The following is a 25,547-nucleotide window of genomic DNA, read 5'->3' on the forward strand; positions in this document are numbered from 1 at the left end:
TCCCACAGCGGGGAAATTTACAGGATTACAGCAGCATAGATATAGTGCAAACAAGGTACATAGTAAAAAAAACACCGGGTTTGAAGCAGCCGATGGCTGAAGGAGCTGCACAGAGCTGCCAGGGTGTTCCGCATGGGGTGGGAGAGGTTGTCCATCAGGGAAGATAGCTTGGCCATCATCCTCCTGTCTCACGCCACCTCCACCGTATCGAGTGGACACCCCAGGACACTGCTAGCCTTCCTGACAAGTTTATTGAGTCTCTTCCTTCCACCACAGAGTTGAAGAAGGTCCTCAGGAGTGCTCCCTGCACTCTGAAAACCTCAGTCTCCTCAGCAGATAGAGTCTGCTCTGACCCTTTTTATAAAGTGCATTTGTGTAATCAGTCCAGTCCAGTTTATTGTTCAAGTGAACACCCAGGTACTTCACAAACTTCACGAGATTTCACAATCTCAATATCCTTTCCCTGGATGTTCACTGGTTCCGGAGAACAGTGTTTACCCCGGCGGAAGTCCACCACCAGCTCTTTGGTTTTACCAGAGTTGATCTGGAGGCGGTTCCGCTGGCACCATCATATGAAGTCCTGGTTCAGTTCCCTGTATTCCTTGTCATCACTGGCGGAAATGAGGCTGATGATTGCAGAGTCATCAGAGAACTTTTGCAGGTGGCAGTTAGCAGAGTTGTGTGTAAAGTCCGAGGTGTAAATGGTGAAGAGGAAAGGAGCCAGAACGGTTCCTTGTGGGGCCCCTGTGCTGCTGTTAGACTAGGAGATTGAGAACACCATCCATTAGACCGGGAGATTGAGAAACGGTCCGTTACACCTGCAAATTGAGAACTCGGACACGTGCGACTAGAAAATAGTCTAACTCAATGAACAGAAAGGAGTGCAATGGCATTATAAAGTAAATGAGAGAATATCCGCTTAAACAGTAGAAGTAAATACTCACCTGGTCAAATTCAGTGTTATTACCACAGAAATATATATGGTGTATGGGTTGTACAGCAATAGTCTCAATTTAACAAAACAAACACCTAGCACACTTATAGGGTAATACCATAATATTACTGTATAAATATGTTATTGAAAACACACATTTTCACACATCTATGAAATAGAGAAGGCGTATATTGTTTCAGTAAATTATTTTTATATATGTTGGCTGGAGAGACAAGTGAGAAAGAAAGGGACAAGCAGTAAATATTAATAATAACAGTGAGTATTTTTTAGATTAAAGTTTGGATCATTCATTGCACATTGATTCTCATGTATTACAGCTTGACAAATTATTTATAATAATGCCCACGGACATGGTTTTAAAACCTCTTTTTACAACATAAATGCACATATCTAGATCAAGGAAATCATGTTTTTTTTTCTGGGATCATGCCCCCAAAAACTCCCTTGTAAGCACTGCTTTTGGACCTGTGGGTATTTTTGTGTGTAACACACCGTTAAAGAGCTTTGAGCTAGGGTTTATTGTGTAACCAATAAAATAAAATACAAATGGAACTGATTTGTGTAGAGCGAGGACTGTTAACATTTATTACGTCTGCTAAGGCGAAGTTTGTAGCCTTCTGTTTTGCAGGAAAAAGAGAGAGGAAATGTGACCAAAACCACACTTAGAATAAAGAAATGTGCAGATAAGAGAGTGACATGGAAAGAGAGACATAATTAATGTATCTGTGTGTTTTATAACATTATCTCCGCTGGACATTTAAATAATGTTATTCATCAGGATGCTCGTCATTATTCTTGTAATGCATAAGGTAATTAGTATTTGACTATTTCTCTTGTCAGGATTTAAAACTGTGCATTGAAAGTCAACTTTGATATATAGCCAAACTTCTACAGCTTCTTTAATTCAGGATTTACTGTTGAGAAAGTGTCCATCATTAGCTACAGAGTCACCTGTTTGAATCCAAAAATGCAAACAACATTTCTATGTTAGTCCAAGTATCCTTTAACTTGTTTGTTATATGATAGCCTCACAGAAATCAGGCCACAGATTTTATAAAGCAGCTAGAGTAGTACTAGTTTTCTAAGTTGCTTCACTGTTGCATTTAAAGAGTAAAAATTGTAAAGACACGAAATTCATCTGCATGTAAAAGTGTTTTTACAATAGTCACTGTATGAAGACTTTAACATGTTACTAATTCCTCACAATGCAGATTTTTTTAGCAGTTACACTAATTGAACACCTGAGAAGGAAAGCTGCAGTATGAGATCGCATGGCACAAGCTTGAGACACAGCCACCACAAAGGAAGTTCAATTTGGCGGCATGTATTCATTGTTTTGGTTACTACCAAAAGCACATGACAACGAGGCTTGGAAAATAGACGGACTGGTAAATCGAGAGCTCTGCCTTCTGGCTTCACCACAATGATTTGGTACAATGCCTTCATCACTGCTGATACCGCACCAAACTGCCTGTTCATCTCACGCTCCATTTTACCTTCACTCGTGAACAAGACCCTGATATACTTAAACTCCCTCGCTTGGTGCAATGAACCACTGCTTGTGACAATGACACACTCCCAACCCAGAGGGCGCTATCCACAGTTTTCCTGCAGAGAACCATGTTGTTAGACTTGAAGATACTGACTTTATTCTCTGGTGTTATTATTAAGCAAGACATGCTGCGAGATTGGTTTTTGCAGCTTCTATCAAGTCAAGTACACCTCTGATTGTATAGTTGAAGATATTTAGAAGATCATCTGTAGACATGTTTGGATTTTGGTGAAGGCTTTATGAAAGCTACATGCAGAGTTGGTAATAAGGACACAAGAAGTAATACAAGTATCATGATCCTCCCTGCTAAAGGATAGGTTTGCTTCCTGTTGTTGTGTGATTCCCACCTGTGTGATTGCCTGCCCTGCCCTGATAAGTTGCACCTATACTTCTTTACCCTACCACCCCTGTGTGTTTAGCCTAACTGCTTAGCTTCTCTGTTGCCCATTTGTCTGAGTATTTCCTTGTCTAGTGTTGCAGCGTTTTTTCTCATGTATTTAACGTTGATATTAGACCTTACTTCTGTTCCTCTTGACTATGCCTTAACCTTTTGATTTTAGATAACTTAGCCGTAATTTGTACTGAATTCTCGTGTACTGAAGGTCCGCTTCAGTAAAATACCTTTTTGATTCAACCCATACCTTCAAGCCCGATAGGCCCCTTGAAAGGATGTGGACAGTATCCTCTTTCCAAACAGGAAAGAGAGATTTGCATTACCCATTTGGGTCTTTAGCTACAGAGTAACATAGTGAAACTTCAGACCTAATGCAATCCAAAAAAAGAAAAAAGCATTTCTATATTTGTCCAAGGATCCTTCAGTTTATTTGTTATATGTTGACTTCACTGGAGTCAGGCAACAGCTTTTCTAGAGTAGGTAGAGTAGTAGTAGTTTTCTAAGTTGCTTCCCTGCCTTGAAAAAGTACACAATGTAAAGACAAATATATGATCTGCATGTTAAAGTTTTAAAACAAATGTCATTGTACCAAGACTTTAACATCTTCATTAAATTCTCACCAGTGTGACCAAGGAGATTTTTCTATCTAATTTCAGCCACCATGCAGTGTCTCTCTACATTATTTTGTTCTCACTTGAGGCAGGCTGCAGTATTTTAAGTGTAACAATGAGCTTGATAGATTTTCTAAACCAGGGGTAGAAAAAGGCATAGATCACTGGGTTAAGACAGGAGTTGAAATAGAACAGACATATTACAAAGGCAGCTGATGAGGCATTCAGCAAGGTGTCCTGTCCTGTAAGTGAAACACAGAAATATGGGCAGAGGCACAATAAAAACACAACAATAACAACACCAAGAGTCCTGGCTGCTTTCATTTCAGATTTTTTAGCAGTTACACCCACTGAACACTTGAGAGGGAAAGCTGCAGTATGAGATCGCATGGCACGAGCCTGAGACACAGCCACCACAAATACTCTCATATACAGAACTATGATGACAGTGACAGGACCAATAAAGGACAAAAAAAGATCTACACGTCCAGCGATGTAGTTAATGACGATGACGCACTCTCCAAAGCAGGAATTATACCTGCCTGGTTGTTCAAAATTATCCTTCAGCAGCAGACAGCTAAAGAAAGCAGAAAACATCCAACACAGACAAACACAGACTTTAACTCTTTTTTGTGTGACTTTGGTGGAATAATGTAGAGGCTCACAAATAGCCACATATCGGTCAACTGATATGAACACCATGGTTTCTATAGCGGCATAGGTAATAATATAGTCGAGAACATAATATAGAACACACATGAGGTCACCGAGGAACCAGCAGCCGTTTATGAGCACAATTTGAAAGAACATGAGGAGGCCAACGAAGAAATCTGATACAGCCAGAGAGAGGAGGAGGAGGTTGGTGGGTGTGTGGAGCTGCCTGGAAAGATAAGAGAACAACATACTTATCATTATTGGTAGCTGCAATCATCATATTAAGAGACAAATTACTGAAATTGACTGAAACACAAAAACACATTTCTTTAACTGTCAGAGATGATATTTAGTAATGTTCTGTTCCATTAACTCTTTCTTTCTGTAAAGCTACCAGTTGTATAAATTGATAAAACATTTGAATACTTGAAGTGGGAGATGGAGATGATGACCAACAGGTTTAGAGTCACAGTGAGCAGCGAGATGGAGGACAGTAAAATGTAAGTGAGCATAGATACAGAGTGAGGACGCATGGTCTTCCTGCAGGAGGAGTTGAGGAGTTGTGGAAAGCAAAGTTCAGCTTCTTCAAGGCTTTTCATTCTCAGAGCTAAGAAGACAAGATGCTGCTGAGCTTGCCATGCATCTGATTATTCTTTTTTCTTCCTGCACATCCCTCCTTCCTCTTATACCCTGGGAAAAACTTTATTAAGTGGGAGTGACTGAACTTCTCCCTTACTGTTTCATCTATCTTCATTGGGTTTTTCCCTGTCTTTCACCACTCCCTCCTCTTTTTTACTTTTTTCTGAAGAGTTACAATTGTCATCATGCTCTGCAATGGGGAACAGCAAGGCTCATTACAACACAGCCAGAGTGTTCTCTTTGGGATAGTCGTGACCAGGACAATAAGAAGACAACGCTTTTGGTTGCTCTCATGCCATGAACCTGGATAAACTATAGATGTCGAACTTTTTGCCATAAAGAGGTTTAACTAGATAAGTTCTGAGTTCTGTCATGTATCGTTGAACTGAAGCCCCTCCAGTCACTGATTCCCTGCTGGCCCACCTCAAAAGTTGTCTCTGATCCCTGGTCAGAAAACCCCTTCATATGTTTCTGATCTCCAGTTGGCCGCATGCTGTGGTTTCCAGTCAACTACCTCTGCCAGTTTGTCACTGCACCTACAGGCCAAATTGCTGCAAAAGCTAGGTGGATCTTCAGCTGGTCACTTGTCCCAGTGTCTGGCTGGATGTCCTGTTTCCCTTCTTGTTAATCTGCCAATTAGCTCTTCTATTAGACTCCTAAGTGTCCCACTCTCCCTCCAACACATTTTCACTCCCAATCCTTCAAATTCAGATGCTTGGTCAGTGGTGTTTCAAAGACCTCATGAATAACACTATGCTCTAACCTGTTTTTTTTATGGCCAATCCATAACTGGCAGAGAAGTCCAGTAACAGAGCAGCAATCATGTTCAGACCAGCAAACAATTCATCCCAATCAACCCCTTTCAGGTTTTCTATCATTGCCTATGTGTTTTAGACCCCCACCAGAACTAAAGAGTCCGTCCAGATAAGTCCCCTCTCTAAAACTTTGGTTCCCACCATTTTGGTCTAAAAAACTCAATATTACTTGAATTCAAAGCAACAAAGAAATTGTACAATGTCAAGATTACCATGCTTATCTGTTTTTTTTGTATTGCTTCAGTATGTTTGTGTGTATGTGGGTTTTGACGTAGTGAAGTTGATGATCTTGTGCTTACAGAAACGATACTCACCACTTGTTTCTTTGATTATGCCAACAATTTGAGGATACTGGGCATGCAATTGAATCCATGCGAAGCATGAGTCAGATAACTGCATGTAGTTCAAAGCCATTGCGGCCATGTGTTTACTTTGTTCACTGAGACAGACACAAGTGAAACAACTATCAATCAATGATGGAGATGAAAGGGGGTAGAGCAGGTTCTGGTCACTGTACCAGGATAGGATTAGAATCATGCAATTCTACACAGTAAGAATTCACTGGGTCAAATTCAAGTGTGATTACTACAGAAATATAAGTGTTGTTTGGGTTTTACAGTGGAAACTATAGGCTGAATTTAACAAAACAAACACCTAGCATACTTATTGGTTAATAACATATTGTTATGGTATGAATATGTTTTTGAAAAAACATATTTTGCTTACGTTTATATAATGTTTAACACATATTTCTAAAATTCAGGCAAACTCAAGCACAAAGATGAAATAGAGAAAGAAAATATCATTTTAGTAAATTATTTTTATACATGTTGGCTGCAGAGACAAGTGAGAGAGAAAGGGACAAGCCGTACATATTATAACAGTGAGTATTTATTTGGATTAAAGTTTGGATTATTACAAGGAGTACATACAGCAATACAAACTAGCTCTCAATACCACATGCTCCACCTACTACTCTTGCATCATCCACTTTGGTTCCGCAAACCCCATCATTATCCACTATGAATAAACTCCTCAAACCCATTGACAATCTTACCCACTACTTCACAGTAGAGAAATGTCTCTCCTTACTCACCTTATATTCTGCAAAGCAAAAAATTTAGACCATCTACGACCAACTGGCCATATCCCAACCTTGTAACTGTCAAAACCCCCCCTAACCTACCGCTCACTGTCCCAGTTCTCCCTCATCTCCCCCCAGATCTCAACAAATCACTGTCTGGCATGAAGATTCCGACCTGTGACCTGGAACCCATCCCCTCAAGTTTACTCATGGCTTGTCTCCCAGCCCTCTGTCCACTTCTTATCTCTGTCATCAACTCCTCCCTGTCTACTGGCCCTCCACTTGCCTCTGTCACAATTATCCTCAAAAAGCCTGGCCTTTACCCACACATCCCCAACATTACATTACATTACATATATATATATGTAGCGGGAATATGGACTGTTCAACACTGACACAACCTCAGTCTCTCAAGGTGTCCAACAAGGCTCGGCACTCTGCCCCCTTATCTTCATCCTCTACATGCTCCCCCTTGGAAACATCATAGGCCACCATGGTCTCCATTTCCCCTGATATGCTGATGACACCCAACTCTACATCTCCACCAAATCCATCAACCCTACCATCCACTCCACCGTCACCAACTGCCTCATAGATATAAAGACCTGGATGCAAGCCAACTTTCTCAAACTCAACAACGACAAATCTGAAATCCTCATCATTGGCCCCAAATAATTTCATTTCATCAAAAAAAACATTGCCCATCCATGCCTTTATCACCTCTCTCGACTGGACTACTGCAACAGCCCCCTGTACAGCACATTCACCAAAATCATCAACAGACTACAATAGATCCAAAACTCCGCTGCCCGTCTGCTCTCCCACTACCGCACCAGAGATCACATCAGCCCAGTCCTGCAAAATCTCAACTGGCTCCCAATACAACAAAGAATACAGTTCAAAAGTCTCCTCATTACATACACAGCCTTTACAACCTGATCCCTTCATACACTTTGGACCTCCTGCACCGACACATTCCAACCCGCAACCTCAGATCCACCGACGGCACCGACACCCCTCCCTACTCAGTCCAAGCACCAAACCTGGACGGACAGGGCCTTTTCCATTGCTGGCCCCTCGCTCTGGAACTCTCTACCCTAACACCTCAGACATTCCCAGTCACTCGCCACTTTCAAAACTGCACTTAAAACTCATCTATTTAAATCAGCGTTCAAACTGTGATGCTAGTGATGTATGTTTTTATTGTTTTTGTTTTGTATATTGCTGTTAAAATGTCATCCCTCTGCCTTTTTTAAATTGTTATCGCTTTTATTGTTTCTGTCTTTACCATGTCAAGTGACTTTGAGAACTATTTAATGAAATTAAATATTAATGTTTTATTAATATTATTGATATTATATCTGAACACTCTAATTAAACATTGTCAATATTCATTTTCAAAGGTTTTGTGATCATTTTAGCCTTTTTCTGTATTTTAAGATTGCACTGTGGATTATTCATGTCAATATTTAACCTGATTCCCATGTATTACTGTCTGACAGATCATTTCTATTAATACCCACGGACATGATTTTAACCTATTGTTCTCCATATTACATCTCCCTACAATGTAACTACAATCAGTAGTCTAAAATGTACAACAAATCTCCTTTACCAGAAAGGATAAAGTGGTAGTCCTTATCAATTGTAGCGAGAGTGGAGAGGCCTGAAGTGACTAACAACCCGAGACATTCATTTCCCCCCCCTTTCTGGTATTTCATCTCTACAGAGAAGGTTTCAATACACTTAAGCATTCTTCTCCCCCTCTCTTCAGCCATAAAGGCATCAATGCTGACACTCCACAGGCTGAGAGGAAGATCTCAAGTCAGCCCGGGAAATACGAAACAATGAATAACCTTCTTCCACACCTCCCCCTCTCTTTTCTAGCTGATAACGCGACATCTGGAAAAGCAAACATGAAGGGATGAACTCAAGCATGCCTTTCGCCAGGAACTAAACCAAAAAGCTAACAGAGGTCAAAGCAATAAATTCCTTGGCTCAAGAGAACAGGAACCACACTACCTATCTCTGCAATTATTCCTTGTATCCCTGTATAGTACTGCACAAGTCTGTGAAACATTTAATAAACCCAACCAAAGAATTTCCCATTTGATTTCAGCATAATGCGTCTTTCTCGCATAGTTGTGGAGTGGAAAACAGAGTTAAATTAATTTTCATATATTTCAGATCGGACTCATCATGTGACCATATTGCCCTTCAGTGGTCAATTGGAAATAACACATATCGGACATGCATGACCTCTGTTAATCCTGTATACCAAATGTATGTAACTGAAATTCCATCTCTGTATCCGTACAAGTGTGTAAGGTTTCTTAAACTCATAGTGAAGAAAAGTATGTGGGTTATTTGTTTAAAATGTTAGATTAGTCAATTTACTAAACAAGACCGCCGACACTAGGGACAAAGGAATCCCAAATCTTGACAAAAACGAAGCCATAAAATCAAGCCACAACCTGGGACCCGACACCTATCTTGAACAGATAAAACCAGGAGATTTGCTTTGTTCACTCTCTTATTCTCTTATTCCTTTTATTCTTCTTGTCCTCTTGTCCTTTTCGTTTTTGTCCGTGTTAGGCGTCTTGTTAAGTGTTTTTTATTTTGTTTTAGAACAGCAGCTTTGCCAGTATTTTTCCTCCTCAAACTCCTTGGAGCATCTTTGAATCATTCTTTTAAGCAAGCCTTTTTTTTAGTGAACATCTGTTGATCTCGTGAGACATCAACTTTAATTATTATCGTTTAGGCCAAAACGAGATTAGTTGGAGACTATCAACAAGTAGCCTCAGTTATCAAACTATTCAGAGCTATATCCCTCTCCACACACCGGACCGGATCCAACGCCCGTCTTGAAGCAAGACACAAAGAATTCAGAGACTTTTGCCTGCCTGCTGACTGAGGCCAGAGAAGCCCAGCTGAGAGCCAGCTGAGAGCCAGCTGAGAGCCAGCTGAGAGCCAGCTGAGAGCCAGCTGAGAGCCAGCTGAGAGCCAGCTGAGAGCCACAGGTCCACTTCACCCTCTTCACCTCCGACGGACCGGAGAGTCCGACGGCAGAGCTGATACCCCCAGGACCGCTGAAGCAACGGCAGAGACCCGCAAAAGGCATCTGGACCCCTCGGCACAAAGTAGGAACATCTCAACCGTACTGTGATCCAGAGTTGGTGTAGGAGATATAGAAGCTCTGAATAATAATATAGATTGACCAGATAGAGCAGAGGTAGGAGAAAGAGGAGACCTCAACTTTTCTTCACTATTTATATGTATAATATTGCCTGATTATTTGAAACCCATTCATTCATGTTTTGTATTGTTCTTTCATTATTAATCTTGTCATCCATTCATTTAATTCCCTTTTTAATAAATTACCCATATATCGCCAAGTCGTTGTCTGTCATATTGATTCAAAAGGTTGGAACTATGAGGTCACTGAAATCAGGACTTACGGCTGAGATATTGAGACAGGATAATTTATCACCAAATTATTGATGGTATTTTTATTTTTATTTCTTCTATTCAGAAGTGGTGCCCCGCAATTTTTATCGTAAGCAATATTTTTATTTTAATGTAGTCATAAACAACGATACACAAGATAGCTAAAGTTGTTATTGAGTTGATGACATAATTAACAATGAGAGACAGAAAATGCTAAGTGAGAGATGAAGGGAAGTGATGAAGACTGAGATGAAGATGACGACATGAAGCAAAGTAGAGGGGAGGGACTTTAGTCTCTGTTGGAGATAAGACACTGGAGTAGTAGGAGAGTTGAATCAGCTGTTTATCAGAGAGCTATAGTCTATGAACTCCCAGAACTCAGCAACTTCTCACCCCCTCTCTCCTAAAATGGAGACTCCAGGAGGAGCTGAACTCTGCTTTCCACTGCTCCTCAACACTTCCTGCAGGAAACCTCAGTCCGACGGCATGCTCATTAACCTTCTGCTGTCTTTCATCTCTCTGATCACTGCAGCTCTCAACCTGCTGGTCATCATCTCTATCTCCCACTTCAGGCAGAGATTACCTCTTATCATGAATTAATTCATTTTCTGACAATTTACACAAATGTCTTCCTTGAAATGTGAATGTTCTAGTTAATAATATAACTTTGTTTTAAAAATCCTAACTTTAAAATATTATGTATTCAAATATAATGTTACGTGACAAAATATTTAGAGCATGTTCTCAAGAATGCATTCATTGATGTAACTGACAAGCTTCCATTGTTAAAAATCTAAAAAGTGTTAATATTCTTCCTCTCCAGGCAGCTCCACAGCCCCACCAACCTCCTCATCCTCTCTTTGGCTGTCTCAGATTTCCTCGTTGGCCTCCTGCTGATGCCTGTTGAAATACTTTCAACAGAGAATTGCTGGTTCCTCGGTGACCTCATATGTGCCCTGTATCATAATATAAATTTCATCATTACTTCTTCTTCGGTTGGAAATATGGTGCTCATATCCGTTGATCGTTATTTGGCTATTTGTGACCCTCTACGTTACGACACCAGAGTTACTCTAGACAGAACCAAAATATGTGTTTGTTTGTGTTGGATTTACTCTGTATTTTACAATTGTCTCATTTTGATGGACCTTCTGAACCAACTTAAGTTGCATAATTCCTGCTACGGAGAGTGTGTAGGTTTTCTTAACCACATCACAGGATCTGTCGACTTTGTCTTTACCTTTATTGGCCCCATTACTGTCATCATAGTTCTCTATTTAAAAATATTTGTGGTGGCGGTGTCTCAGGCTCAAGCCATGCGCTTCCACATAGCAGCACTCACAGTACAGCGTAAAGTGGGTGTAACTGCTAAGAAATCTGAGATGAAAGCAGCCAGGACTCTTGGTGTTGTTGTGGTTGTGTTTCTGATATGTTTTTGTCCATATTACTCTCCATCCCTTACAGGTGAGGTTATTGGAGGCAGTAGTTTATCCTCAGACATTCATGTATGGCTGCTGTTTTTCAACTCCTGTCTTAACCCAGTGATCTATGCCTTCTTTTACCCCTGGTTTAGAAAATCTATTAAACTCATAGTCACCCTTAAGATACTTCAGCCAGGCTCTTGTGATGCTAATATACTGTAGAGACAGACTTATGAGTAACATCAATACAACTCAATGTCAAGATTGGATTCATTTCAATTACATTTATTTTGTATAGCTCAAAATCACAAACTTCAAATTTGCCTGAGACGCCTTTGCAATCTGTGCACATATTTCAAGAAGTACTACCCTGAGCCTTCCACTTAGCACTTATTGTATTCGTAGTTTGTTTCTGCACTGTACTTTTGCACTTGTTTATGCTCTTAGATGCTTGTTTAAGAAAGGAGATGCACTTATGACTTCTGGTGACTAGTAGTTCTCTTCAATACCTATGTTGAATACACTTATTGTAAGTCGCTTTGGATAGAAGCGTCTGCTAAATGACTGTAATGTATAATGTAATGTATGACAGCCTTTGTCCCAGGACCCTCACATCGGCACAAAAAACTCAAGTAAAAAAACTCTTTAACGGGGAGGGGAAAAAAAGAAGAAACCTATGAGGGAGAGCGAAAGAGGAGGGATCCTTCTCCCAGGATGGACAGACATGCAATAGATGTCATGTGTACAGAATGAACAACATAACAGAGTTACAAAACATTAAATGTATATGACATAACTTTTTCATATAATAAGAGTAGTAAGAAGAATAAGGATGTAAATAATTAAGACTTATAATAATAACAGCAGCAATGTATTTGTAGAATATTAATAATGATAAGAGCAGTAATGGTATAGGGAATAGTAATAGTAATGTGACTAATAATAATAATGGAAGCAGCAGTTGGTGTCAGCAGGGCCACAGCAGGAGGCACGACAACGGTCCACATATAACCACGATTAATGGAAACCTGTGGGGCAAGAAAGGACAAAGACTCTGGGGAAGAAGTAAAGTAATTAATGTGCATAAATGGGACATGAATACATAAAGATAGAGAGAGAGAGAGAGGAGAGAGGAGCTCAGTGTATCCTATGTAGACCCCGGCAGTCTAGGCCTATAGAAGCATATTTAGGGGCTGGACCAAGGCAAACCTCAGCCAGCCCTAACTATAAGCGCTATCAAAAAGGAAAATCTTAACCCTACTCTCTCCCACTCCCGCACTAGAGATCACATCATCCAAGTCCTTCAAAACCTCCACTGGCTCCAAATACAACAAAGAATACAGTTAAAAAGTCTCCTCATTACATACACAGCCTTTACAACCTGATCCCTTCATACCTTTTGGACCTCCTGCACTGAAACACTCCAACCCGCAACCTCAGATCCACCGACGGCACCGACACCCCTCCCTACTCAGTCCAAGCACCGGACCTGGACGGACAGGGCCTTTTCCATTGCTGGCCCCTCGCTCTGGAACTCTCTACCCTAACACCTCAGACATTCCCAGTCACTCGCCACTTTCAAAACTGCACTTAAAACTCATCTATTTAAATCAGCGTTCAAACTGTGATGCTAGTGATGTATGTTTTTATTGTTTTTGTTTTGTATTTGTATTTTGTCATCCCTCTGCCTTTTTTAAATTGTTATCGCTTTTATTGTTTCTGTCTTTACCATGTCAAGTGACTTTGAGAACTATTTAATGAAAGTAAATATTAATGTTTTATTATTATTATTGATATTATATCTGAATTCTCTAATTAAACATTGTCAATATTCATTTTCAGAGGTTTTGTGATCATTTTAGCCTTTTTCTGTATCTTAAGATTGTACTGTGGATCATTCATGTCAATATTTAACCTGATTCCCATGTATTACTGTCTGACAGATCATTTCTATTAATACCCACGGACATGATTTTAACCTATTGTTATGCATATTGTTTTTTTCTTCAAATATTTGAATATGCACAAATTCAGATCAGGGAAATCAAATTGTTTTCAGGCTGGCATACCCCCTCTGTATTTCTACAGTTAAACCCTACGTATGGACATGGCTGTGCTTTAAGCTGAGCCCACCTAACTATATCTAGTTGGTACCACTCCACCTCCCGCACTAGCTTCCTTTCCCTTCCCCGTCAGAAAGGTGACATTACATTTCCCTACAATCAGTAGGCTAAAATGTACAACAAATCTCCTTTACCAGAAAGGATGAAGTGGTAGTCCTTATCAAGATAGCTAAAGTTGTTCTTGAGTTGATGACATAATTAACAATGAGAGACAGAATATGCTAAGTGAGAGATGAAGGGAAGTGATGAAGACTGAGATGAAGATGACGACATGAAGCAAAGTAGAGGGGAGGGACTTTAGTCTCTGTTGGTGATAAGACATTGCAGTAGTAGGAGAGATGAATCAGCTGTTTATCAGAGAGCTATAGTCTAAGAGCTCCCAGAACTCAGCAACTTCTCACCCCCTCTCTCCTAAAATGGAGACTCCAGGAGGAGCTGAACTCTGCTTTCCACTGCTCCTCAACACTTCCTGCAGGAAACCTCAGTCCGACGGCATGCTCATTAACCTTCTATTGTCTTTCATCTCTCTGCTCACTGCAGCTCTCAACCTGCTGGTCATCATCTCTATCTCCCACTTCAGGCAGATATTAACTATCAGCATAAATTTATTCATTTTCTGACAATTTACATGAATATCTTCCTTGAAATGTGAATATTCTAGTTAATAATATAACTTTGTTTTAAAAACCCTAACTTTAAAATATTATGTATTCAAATATAATGTTACGTGACAAAATATTTAGAGCATGTTCTCAAGAATGCATTCATTGATGTTACTAACAAGCTTCCATTGTTAAAAATCTAAAAAGTGTTAATATTCTTCCTCTCCAGGCAGCTCCACAGCCCCACCAACCTCCTCATCCTCTCTTTGGCTGTCTCAGATTTCCTCGTTGGCCTCCTGCTGATGCCTGTTGAAATGCTTTTAACAGAGAATTGTTGGTTCCTGGGTGACCATATGTGTTCCTGTATCATATATATAAATTTCATCATTACTTCTTCTTCGGTTGGAAATATGGTGCTCATATCAGTTGATCGTTATTTGGCTATTTGTGACCCTCTACGTTACGACACCAGAGTTACTCTAGACAGAACCAAAATATGTGTTTGTTTGTGTTGGATTTACTTTGTATTTTACAATTGTCTGATTTTGATGGACAATCTGAAACAACTCAATTTGCATAATTCCTGCTACGGAGAGTGTGCAGGTTTTCTTAACCACATCACAGGATCTGTCGACTTTGTCTTTACCTTTATTGGCCCCATTACTGTCATCATAGTTCTATACATAAAAATATTTGTGGTGGCGGTGTCTCAGGCTCAAGCCATGCGCTTCCACATAGCAGCACTCACAGTACAGCGTAAAGTGGGTGTAACTGCTAAGAAATCTGAGATGAAAGCAGCCAGGACTCTTGGTGTTGTTGTGGTTGTGTTTCTGATATGTTTTTGTCCATATTACTCTCCATCCTTTACAGGTGAGGTTATTGAAGACAGTAGTTTATCCTCAAACTTTCAAGTATGGCTGCTGTTTTTCAACTCCTGTCTTAACCCAGTGATCTATGCCTTCTTTTACCCCTGGTTTAGAAAATCTATTAAACTCATAGTCACCCTTAAGATACTTCAGCCAGGCTCTTGTGATGCTAATATACTGTAGAGACAGACTTATGAGTAACATCAATACAACTCATTGTCAAGATTGGATTCATTTGAATTACATTTATTTTGTATAGCTCAAAATCACAAACTTCAAAATTTGCCTGAGACGCCTTTGCAATCTGTGCACATATTTCAAGAAGTACTACCCTGAGCCTTCCACTTAGCACTTATTGTATTCGTAGTTTGTTTCTGTACTGTACTTTTGCACTTGTTTATGCTCTTAGATGCTTGTTTAAGAAAGGAGATGCACTTATGACTTCTGGTGACTAGTAGTTCTCTTGAATACCTATGTTGAATACACTTATTGTAAGTCGCTTTGGATAGAAGCGTCTGCTAAATGACTGTAATGTATAATGTAATGTATGACAGCCTTTGTCCCAGGACCCTCACATCGGCACAAAAAACTCAAGTAAAAAAACTCTTTAACGGGGAGGGGAAAAAAGAAGAAACCTATGAGGGAGAGCGAAAGATGAGGGATCCTTCTCCCAGGATGGACAGACATGCAATAGATGTCATGTGTACAGAATGAACAACATAACAGAGTTACAAAACATTAAATGTATATGACATAACTTTTTCATATAATAAGAGTAGTAAGAAGAATAAGGATGTAAATAATTAAGACTTATAATAATAACAGCAGCAATGTATTTGTAGAATATTAATAATGATAAGAGCAGTAATGGTATAGGGAATAGTAATAGTAATGTGACTAATAATAATAATGGAAGCAGCAGTTGGTGTCAGCAGGGCCACAGCAGGAGGCACGACAACGGTCCACATATAACCACGATTAATGGAAACCTGTGGGGCAAGAAAGGACAAAGACTCTGGGGAAGAAGTAAAGTAATTAATGTGCATAAATGGGACATGAATAAATAAAGATAGAGAGAGAGAGAAGAGGAGAGAGGAGCTCAGTGTATCCTATGTAGACCCCGGCAGTCTAGGCCTATAGAAGCATATTTAGGGGCTGGACCAAGGCAAACCTCAGCCAGCCCTAACTATAAGCGCTATCAAAAAGGAAAATCTTAACCCTACTCTCTCCCACTCCCGCACTAGAGATCACATCATCCAAGTCCTTCAAAACCTCCACTGGCTCCAAATACAACAAAGAATACAGTTCAAAAGTCTCCTCATTACATACACAGCCTTTACAACCTGATCCCTTCATACCTTTTGGACCTCCTGCACCGACACATTCCAACCCGCAACCTCAGATCCACCGACGGCACCGACACCCCTCCCTACTCAGTCCAAGCACCGGACCTGGACGGACAGGGCCTTTTCCATTGCTGGCCCATCGCTCTGGAACTCTCTACCCTAACACCTCAGACATTCCCAGTCACTCGCCACTTTCAAAACTGCACTTAAAACTCATCTATTTAAATCAGCGTTCAAACTGTGATGCTAGTGATGTATGTTTTTATTGTTTTTGTTTTGTATATTGCTGTTAAAATGTCATCCCTCTGCCTTTTTTAAATTGTTATCGCTTTTATTGTTTCTGTCTTTACCATGTCAAGTGACTTTGAGAACTATTTAATGAAATTAAATATTAATGTTTTATTATTATTATTGATATTATATCTGAATTCTCTAATTAAACATTGTCAATATTCATTTTCAGAGGTTTTGTGATCATTTTAGGTGGGTGGCTTTTTCGTATGGAGAGCAAGGTTGTTCTCCAATCAGAGGATCGGTGGTTCAATACCTGGCTTTGGCAGTCGATGTGTCCTTGGGCAAGACACTTAACAGTTGCTCCCGAAGGCTTGCCATCGGTGTGGACTGGATGTTGCATGAATGTTAGCTAGAGTCTGATGGTGGCACCTTGCATGGTAGCCTGTCATCAGTGTGTGAATGGGTGAATGATATGTAATATACTACTGATTGTAAGTCGGGATAAAAGCGTCAAATTGTTTGTAATGTAATTTTAGCCTTTTTCTGTATCTTAAGATTGTACTGTGGATCATTCATGTCAACATTTAACCTGATTCCCATGTATTACTGTCTGACAAATAATTTCTACTAATACCCACGGACATGATTTTAACCTATTGTTTTCCATATTACATTTCCCTACAATCAGTAGTCTAAAATGTACAACAAATCTCCTTTACGAGCAGGGATGAAGTGGTAACCCTAATCAAGATAGCTAAAGTTGTTCTTGAGTTGATGACATAATTAACAATGAGAGACAGAATATGCTAAGTGAGAGATGAAGGGAAGTGATGAAGACTGAGATGAAGATGACGACATGAAGCAAAGTACAGCGGAGGGACTTTAGTCTCTGTTGGAGATAAAACATTATAGTGGTAGGAGAGATGAATCAGCTGTTTATCAGAGAGCTATAGTCTAAGAGCTCCCAGAACTCAGCAACTTCTCACCCCTCTCTCCTAAAATGGAGACTCCAGGAGGAGCTGAACTCTGCTTTCCACTGCTCCTCAACACTTCCTGCAGGAAACCTCAGTCCGACGGCATGCTCATTAACCTTCTATTGTCTTTCATCTCTCTGCTCACTGCAGCTCTCAACCTGCTGGTCATCATCTCTATCTCCCACTTCAGGCAGAGATTACCTCTTATCATGAATTAATTCATTTTCTGACAATTTACATGAATGTCTTCCTTGAAATGTGAATGTTCTAGTTAATAATATAACTTTCTTTTAAAAATCCTGACTTGAAAATAATATGTCTACAAATATAATGTTGTGTGACAAAATATTTAGAGCATGTTCTCAAGAATGCATTCATTGATGTAACTAACAAGCTTCCATTGTTAAAAATCTAAAAAGTGTTAATATTCTTCCTCTCCAGGCAGCTCCACAGCCCCACCAACCTCCTCATCCTCTCTTTGGCTGTCTCAGATTTCCTCGTTGGCCTCCTGCTGATGCCTGTTGAAATACTTTCAACAGAGAATTGTTGGTTCCTCGGTGACCTCATATGTGCCCTGTATCATATTATAAATTTCATCATTACTTCTTCTTCGGTTGGAAATATGGTGCTCATATCAGTTGATCGTTATTTGGCTATTTGTGACCCTCTACGTTACGACACCAGAGTTACTCTAGACAGAACCAAAATATGTGTTTGTTTGTGTTGGATTTACTCTGTATTTTACAATTGTCTCATTTTGATGGACCTTCTGAACCAACTTAATTTGCATAATTCCTGCTACGGAAATTGTGTAGTTTTTCTTAACCACATCACAGGATCTGTCGACTTTGTCTTTACCTTTATTGGCCCCATTACTGTCATCATAGTTCTATATATAAAAATATTTGTGGTGGCGGTGTCTCAGGCTCAAGCCATGCGCTTCCACAAAGCAGCACTCACAGTACAGCGTAAAGTGGGTGTAACTGCTAAGAAATCTGAGATGAAAGCAGCCAGGACTCTTGGTGTTGTTGTGGTTGTGTTTCTGATATGTTTTTGTCCATATTACTCTCCATCCTTTACAGGTGAGGTTATTGAAGACAGTAGTTTATCCTCAAACTTTCAAGTATGGCTGCTGTATTTCAACTCCTGTCTTAACCCAGTGATCTATGCCTTCTTTTACCCCTGGTTTAGAAAATCTATTAAACGCATAGTCACCCTTAAGATACTTAAGCCAGGCTCTTGTGATGCTAATATACTGTAGAGACAGACTTATGAGTAACATCAATACAACTTATTGTCAAAATTTAGTTCAATTTCTTTAAAATGAATCTTGTATAGCCCAAAATCACAGATTAGAAATTTGCCTCAGAGGCCTTTGCAAAATGTGCACATACGACATCCTCTCTCCCAGGACCGTCAAATCAGCACAAAAAACTCCCCTAAAAAAAAAGGAAGAAACCTATTAGGGAGAGTAACAGAGGAGGGGTCTTTCTACCAGGATGGACAGAAATGCAATAGATGACATGTGTACAGAATGAACAACATAACAGAGTAAAAAAATAATCAATCCAAAGTATATCAATTATTCATAAAATAAGACTTGTAAGCAGAATAATTATAACTAATAATAACAGCAGCAATGTATATCATAGAATAATAATAATGACAAGAGCAGTAATGGTATAGGGAATAGTAATAGTAATGTGACTAATAATAATAATGGTAGTAGCAATGGGTGTCATTGGGGCCACGGAAGGAGGTTCGACCACGGTCCAGATATAACCACGATTCATGGAAATCTCTGAGGCAAGAAAGCACAAAGACTCTTCGGAAGAAGCAAAGTCAGTTATGTGCATAAATGGCACATGAATACATAAAGATGGAGAGAGAGAAGAGGAGAGAGGAGCTCAGTGTATCCTAGGTAGTTCCCCAGGCAGTCTAGGCCTATAGAAGCATATTTAGGGGCTGGACCAAGGCAAACCTCAGCCAGCCCTAACTATAAGCGCTATCAAAAAGGAAAATCTTGAGCCTACTCTTAAAATTCATCAGTGTGTCCGCCCCCCCGACTGAAGCTGGTAGCTGGTTCCACAAAAGAGGAGCATGATAACTGAAGGTTTTGGATCCCTTCCTACTTTTTGAGAGTCTAGTAACCGCAAGTAACCCTGCATTCAGGGAGCGCAGCTCTCTAGTTGGGAAATATGAAAGTTCCTTTAGATAAGACAGTACCTGGCCAAATAGCACTTTGAAGGTGGGGAGAAGGATTAGGAAGGCAGCCTGATAATAAGGAACTGCAGTAATCTAGTCTAGAAGTAAAAAATGCATTAACTAGTTTTTCTGAATCATTTTGAGCCAGATTTGCGTGATTTGCGAAATGTTAAGTAGGTGAAAAAAGGCAGTCTTTGAAATGTCTTTTTTTCTGTGAGTTAAAGGACATATCCTGATCAAGGATTACTACGAGGTTATTTACCGTAGTGCTGGATACCAGCGCAATGCCATTTAGAGAAACTATATTGTTAGATTATTGATTTTGGAGGCATTCTTTGCCTAGCAGAATTAACGTTTTGTTTTAGTTTAACATAAGGAAGTTGAAGGTCATCTAGATTTGTATGTCCTTAAGACATGCTTGAAGTTTAGCAAACTGGTTGGTTTCATCTGGCTTGATCAATAGCTATAATTTGGTATCATCTGCATAACAATGAAAGTTTATGGAGTGTTTTATGATAATATTCCCTAAAGGAAGCATGTATATGGTCAATAAAATTTGTCCAAGTACAGACCCTTGTGGAACACCATGACTGACTTTGGTTTTTCATCGAGGTTTCATTGTTTACGTTTACGTCACTGGAGCAAACTCGATATATGGAACAACTAGGCAAAATATAGTTAAAAAGTGGTATATACAGTATATATATGTTGCGGGAATATGGACTGTCAGTTTGGTGCGACGTCTGCGGTGATGCAGGTGTTGTGCTGGACCGCTGTGGTGAAGAGGGAGCTCTGCCTAAAATACAAAGCTCTTGATTTACCAGTACATCTACATTCTGATCCTCAGCTACGGTCATAAGCTTTGGGTATGACAACAATTACAGACCCATCTTCAATCTCCCTTTTCTGTCTAAATTACTGAAACGCACCGTTGCTTACCAACTCAAAGCTCACCTGGACTACAACCAACTAGAACCATTTCAATCGGGATTCAAATCTTATCACAGCACAGGAACCGCCCTATATAAAGTCACCAACTTACCCGTCTCCTCAGATCCCTCAACATCCTAATACTACTCGACTTGAGTGCAGCGTTTGACACCATCAACCACTCCATCCTCCTCTACCGTCTTGAGTCCTCCCTCTATATCACTGGCACAGCCCTCTTCTGGTTGAAATCATACCTCTCCGACCACCAACAGTTCAACTCTGACACAGCCCCAGTCTCCCAAGGTGTCCCCCAAGGCTCGGTACTAGGTCCCCTCCTCTTCATCCTCTACCTGCTCCCCCTTGGTAACATCATACGCCACCATGGTCTCCATTTCCCCTGCTATGCTGATGACACCCAACTCTACATCTCGACCAAATCCGTCACTCCCGCCACCCACTCCACCATCATCAACTGCCTCATAGATATAAAGATCTAGATGCAAGCCAACTTTCTCAAACCCAACAGCGAAAAATCTGAAATCCTCATCATCGGCCGCAAATCACTACAAATCCCAACACAACTTCTCCATGTGCATCGATGCCACGACTGTTCCTGTTTCCACACATATCGGTAACTTTGGTGTCATTTTTGATCTCATCCTCTCCTTTGAATGCCACATCAACCACATCACAAGAACCACCCTTCTTTCATCAAAAAAAACATTGCCCATCCATGCCTTTATCACCTCTCTCGACTGGACTACTGCAACAGCCCCCTGTACAGCACATTCACCAAAATCATCAACAGACTACAATAGATCCAAAACTCTGCTACCCATCTGCTCTCCCACTACCGCACTAGAGATCACATCAGCCTCAGTCCTTCAAAACCTTCACTGGCTCCCAATACAACAAAGAATGCAGTTCAAAATTATCCTCATTACATACACAGCCTTTACAACCTGATCCCTTCATACCCGTTGGACCTCCTGCACTGAAACACTCCAACCGCAACCTCAGATCCACCGACGGCACCGACACCCCTCCCTACTCAGTCCAAGCACCGGACCTGGACGGACAGGGCCTTTTCCATTGGTGGCCCCTCGCTCTGGAACTCTCTACCCTAACACCTCAGACATTCCCAGTCACTCGCCACTTTCAAAACTGCACTTAAAACTCTATTTAAATCAGCGTTCAAACTGTGATGCTAGTGATGTATGTTTTTATTGTTTTTGTTTTGTATTTGTATTTTGTCATCCCTCTGCCTTTTTTAAATTGTTATCGCTTTTATTGTTTCTGTCTTTACCATGTCAGGTGACTTTGAGAACTATTTAATGAAATTAAATATTAATGTTTTATTGTTATTATTGATATTATATCTGAATTCTCTAATTAAACATTGTCAATATTCATTTTCAGAGGTTTTGTGATCATTTTAGCCTTTTTCTGTATCTTAAGATTGTACTGTGGATCATTCATGTCAATATTTAACCTGATTCCCATGTATTACTGTCTGACAGATCATTTCTATTAATACCCACGGACATGATTTTAACCTATTGTTATGCATATTGTTTTTTTCTTCAAATATTTGAATATGCACAAATTCAGATCAGGGAAATCAAATTGTTTTCAGGCTGGCATACCCCATCTGTATTTCTACAGTTAAACCCTACGTATGGACATGGCTGTGCTTTAAGCTGAGCCCACCTAACTATATCTAGTTGGTACCACTCCACCTCCCGCACTAGCTTCCTTTCCCTTCCCCGTCAGAAAGGTGACATTACATTTCCCTACAATTAGTAGGCTAAAATGTACAACAAATCTCCTTTACCAGAAAGGATGAAGTGGTAGTCCTTATCAAGATAGCTAAAGTTGTTATTGAGTTGATGACATAATTAACAATGAGAGACAGAATATGCTAAGTGAGAGATGAAGGGAAGTGATGAAGACTGAGATGAAGATGACGACATGAAGCAAAGTAGAGGGGAGGGACTTTAGTCTCTGTTGGAGATAAGACACTGGAGTAGTAGGAGAGATGAATCAGCTGTTTATCAGAGAGCTATAGTCTAAGAGCTCCCAGAACTCAGCAACTTCTCACCCCCTCTCTCCTAAAATGGAGACTCCAGGAGGAGCTGAACTCTGCTTTCCACTGCTCCTCAACACTTCCTGCAGGAAACCTCAGTCCGACGGCATGCTCATTAACCTTCTGCTGTCTTTCATCTCTCTGATCACTGCAGCTCTCAACCTGCTGGTCATCATCTCTATCTCCCACTTCAGGCAGAGATTTAATCTCAACTTAAATTAATACATTTTCTGACAATTTACATGAATATCTTCCTTGAAATGTGAATATTCTAGTTAATAATATAACTTTGTTTTAAAAACCCTAACTTTAAAATATTATGTATTCAAATATAATGTTACGTGACAAAATATTTAGAGCATGTTCTCAAGAATGCATTCATTGATGTTACTAACAAGCTTCCATTGTTAAAAATCTAAAAAGTGTTAATATTCTTCCTCTCCAGGCAGCTCCACAGCCCCACCAACCTCCTCATCCTCTCTTTGGCTGTCTCAGATTTCCTCGTTGGCCTCCTGCTGATGCCTGTTGAAATTCTTTTAACAGAGAATTGTTGGTTCCTGGGTGACCATATGTGTGCTCTGTATTATATAATCAATTTCATCATTACTTCTTCTTCGGTTGGAAATATGGTGCTCATATCAGTTGATCGTTATTTGGCTATTTGTGACCCTCTACGTTACGACACCAGAGTTACTCTAGACAGAACCAAAATATGTGTTTGTTTGTGTTGGATTTACTCTGTATTTTACAATTTCCTCATTTTGATGGACCATCTGAAACAACTCAATTTGCATAATTCCTGCTACGGAGAGTGTGCAGGTTTTCTTAACCACATCACAGGATCTGTCGACTTTGTCTTTACCTTTATTGGCCCCATTACTGTCATCATAGTTCTATACATAAAAATATTTGTGGTGGCGGTGTCTCAGGCTCAAGCCATGCGCTTCCACATAGCAGCACTCACAGTACAGCGTAAAGTGGGTGTAACTGCTAAGAAATCTGAGATGAAAGCAGCCAGGACTCTTGGTGTTGTTGTGGTTGTGTTTCTGATATGTTTTTGTCCATATTACTCTCCATCCTTTACAGGTGAGGTTATTGAAGACAGTAGTTTATCCTCAAACTTTCAAGTATGGCTGCTGTTTTTCAACTCCTGTCTTAACCCAGTGATCTATGCCTTCTTTTACCCCTGGTTTAGAAAATCTATTAAACTCATAGTCACCCTTAAGATACTTCAGCCAGGCTCTTGTGATGCTAATATACTGTAGAGACAGACTTATGAGTAACATCAATACAACTCATTGTCAAGATTGGATTCATTTGAATTACATTTATTTTGTATAGCTCAAAATCACAAACTTCAAAATTTGCCTGAGACGCCTTTGCAATCTGTGCACATATTTCAAGAAGTACTACCCTGAGCCTTCCACTTAGCACTTATTGTATTCGTAGTTTGTTTCTGCACTGTACTTTTGCACTTGTTTATGCTCTTAGATGCTTGTTTAAGAAAGGAGATGCACTTATGACTTCTGGTGACTAGTAGTTCTCTTGAATACCTATGTTGAATACACTTATTGTAAGTCGCTTTGGATAGAAGCGTCTGCTAAATGACTGTAATGTATAATGTAATGTATGACATCCTTTGTCCCAGGACCCTCACATCGGCACAAAAAACTCAAGTAAAAAAACTCTTTAACGGGGAGGGGAAAAAAAGAAGAAACCTATGAGGGAGAGCGAAAGAGGAGGGATCCTTCTCCCAGGATGGACAGACATGCAATAGATGTCATGTGTACAGAATGAACAACATAACAGAGTTACAAAACATTAAATGTATATGACATAACTTTTTCATATAATAAGAGTAGTAAGAAGAATAAGGATGTAAATAATTAAGACTTATAATAATAACAGCAGCAATGTATTTGTAGAATATTAATAATGATAAGAGCAGTAATGGTATAGGGAATAGTAATAGTAATGTGACTAATAATAATAATGGAAGCAGCAGTTGGTGTCAGCAGGGCCACAGCAGGAGGCACGACAACGGTCCACATATAACCACGATTAATGGAAACCTGTGGGGCAAGAAAGGACAAAGACTCTGGGGAAGAAGTAAAGTAATTAATGTGCATAAATGGGACATGAATACATAAAGATAGAGAGAGAGAGAAGAGGAGAGAGGAGCTCAGTGTATCCTATGTAGACCCCGGCAGTCTAGGCCTATAGAAGCATATTTAGGGGCTGGACCAAGGCAAACCTCAGCCAGCCCTAACTATAAGCGCTATCAAAAAGGAAAATCTTAACCCTACTCTCTCCCACTCCCGCACTAGAGATCACATCATCCAAGTCCTTCAAAACCTCCACTGGCTCCAAATACAACAAAGAATACAGTTAAAAAGTCTCCTCATTACATACACAGCCTTTACAACCTGATCCCTTCATACCTTTTGGACCTCCTGCACTGAAACACTCCAACCCGCAACCTCAGATCCACCGACGGCACCGACACCCCTCCCTACTCAGTCCAAGCACCGGACCTGGACGGACAGGGCCTTTTCCATTGCTGGCCCCTCGCTCTGGAACTCTCTACCCTAACACCTCAGACATTCCCA

At 40.1% G+C, this 25,547-nt stretch overlaps 5 protein-coding genes across 5 annotated transcripts; 4 read left to right on the plus strand and 1 right to left on the minus strand.

Annotated features, from left to right (window-relative positions):
• Nucleotides 1-3,575: 3,575 nt before the first annotated feature.
• LOC129104460 (trace amine-associated receptor 13c-like) lies at nt 3,576-4,765 on the minus strand. Its single transcript, XM_054615156.1, has 2 exons — nt 4,593-4,765; nt 3,576-4,392 (listed from the first exon to the last, which is right to left on the minus strand). The coding sequence occupies exons 1-2, from the start codon at nt 4,763-4,765 to the stop codon at nt 3,576-3,578; spliced, it is 990 nt and encodes a 329-aa protein (XP_054471131.1).
• Nucleotides 4,766-10,559: 5,794 nt separating this feature from the next.
• On the plus strand, nt 10,560-11,794 carry LOC129104461 (trace amine-associated receptor 13c-like). Its single transcript, XM_054615157.1, has 2 exons — nt 10,560-10,723; nt 10,975-11,794. The coding sequence occupies exons 1-2, from the start codon at nt 10,560-10,562 to the stop codon at nt 11,792-11,794; spliced, it is 984 nt and encodes a 327-aa protein (XP_054471132.1).
• A 2,317-nt stretch (nt 11,795-14,111) lies between these two features.
• LOC129104681 (trace amine-associated receptor 13c-like) lies at nt 14,112-15,346 on the plus strand. The gene is made up of 2 exons (XM_054615483.1): nt 14,112-14,275; nt 14,527-15,346. Exons 1-2 carry the CDS (start codon nt 14,112-14,114, stop codon nt 15,344-15,346), a joined length of 984 nt encoding a protein of 327 aa, XP_054471458.1.
• A 2,397-nt stretch (nt 15,347-17,743) lies between these two features.
• On the plus strand, nt 17,744-18,978 carry LOC129104734 (trace amine-associated receptor 13c-like). Its single transcript, XM_054615553.1, has 2 exons — nt 17,744-17,907; nt 18,159-18,978. The coding sequence occupies exons 1-2, from the start codon at nt 17,744-17,746 to the stop codon at nt 18,976-18,978; spliced, it is 984 nt and encodes a 327-aa protein (XP_054471528.1).
• A 3,990-nt stretch (nt 18,979-22,968) lies between these two features.
• Nucleotides 22,969-24,203, plus strand: LOC129104695 (trace amine-associated receptor 13c-like). Its single transcript, XM_054615502.1, has 2 exons — nt 22,969-23,132; nt 23,384-24,203. The coding sequence occupies exons 1-2, from the start codon at nt 22,969-22,971 to the stop codon at nt 24,201-24,203; spliced, it is 984 nt and encodes a 327-aa protein (XP_054471477.1).
• The last annotated feature ends 1,344 nt before the right edge of the window (nt 24,204-25,547 follow it).

The sequence above is a fragment of the Anoplopoma fimbria genome, chromosome 16 (genome assembly GCF_027596085.1).
Source record: "Anoplopoma fimbria isolate UVic2021 breed Golden Eagle Sablefish chromosome 16, Afim_UVic_2022, whole genome shotgun sequence".
NCBI lineage: Eukaryota > Metazoa > Chordata > Actinopteri > Perciformes > Anoplopomatidae > Anoplopoma > Anoplopoma fimbria.

Coding starts and splice junctions, on each gene's coding strand:
- LOC129104460 (XM_054615156.1), bottom strand. CDS start 4,765: ATGAAAAGCCTTGAAGAAGCTGAACTTTGCTTTCCACAACTCCTCAAC. Junction 4,393..4,592: donor ATCTCCATCTCCCACTTCAA/GTATTCAAATGT, acceptor TTATCTTTCCAG/GCAGCTCCACACACCCACCA.
- LOC129104461 (XM_054615157.1), top strand. CDS start 10,560: ATGGAGACTCCAGGAGGAGCTGAACTCTGCTTTCCACTGCTCCTCAAC. Junction 10,724..10,974: donor ATCTCTATCTCCCACTTCAG/GCAGAGATTACC, acceptor CTTCCTCTCCAG/GCAGCTCCACAGCCCCACCA.
- LOC129104681 (XM_054615483.1), top strand. CDS start 14,112: ATGGAGACTCCAGGAGGAGCTGAACTCTGCTTTCCACTGCTCCTCAAC. Junction 14,276..14,526: donor ATCTCTATCTCCCACTTCAG/GCAGATATTAAC, acceptor CTTCCTCTCCAG/GCAGCTCCACAGCCCCACCA.
- LOC129104734 (XM_054615553.1), top strand. CDS start 17,744: ATGGAGACTCCAGGAGGAGCTGAACTCTGCTTTCCACTGCTCCTCAAC. Junction 17,908..18,158: donor ATCTCTATCTCCCACTTCAG/GCAGAGATTACC, acceptor CTTCCTCTCCAG/GCAGCTCCACAGCCCCACCA.
- LOC129104695 (XM_054615502.1), top strand. CDS start 22,969: ATGGAGACTCCAGGAGGAGCTGAACTCTGCTTTCCACTGCTCCTCAAC. Junction 23,133..23,383: donor ATCTCTATCTCCCACTTCAG/GCAGAGATTTAA, acceptor CTTCCTCTCCAG/GCAGCTCCACAGCCCCACCA.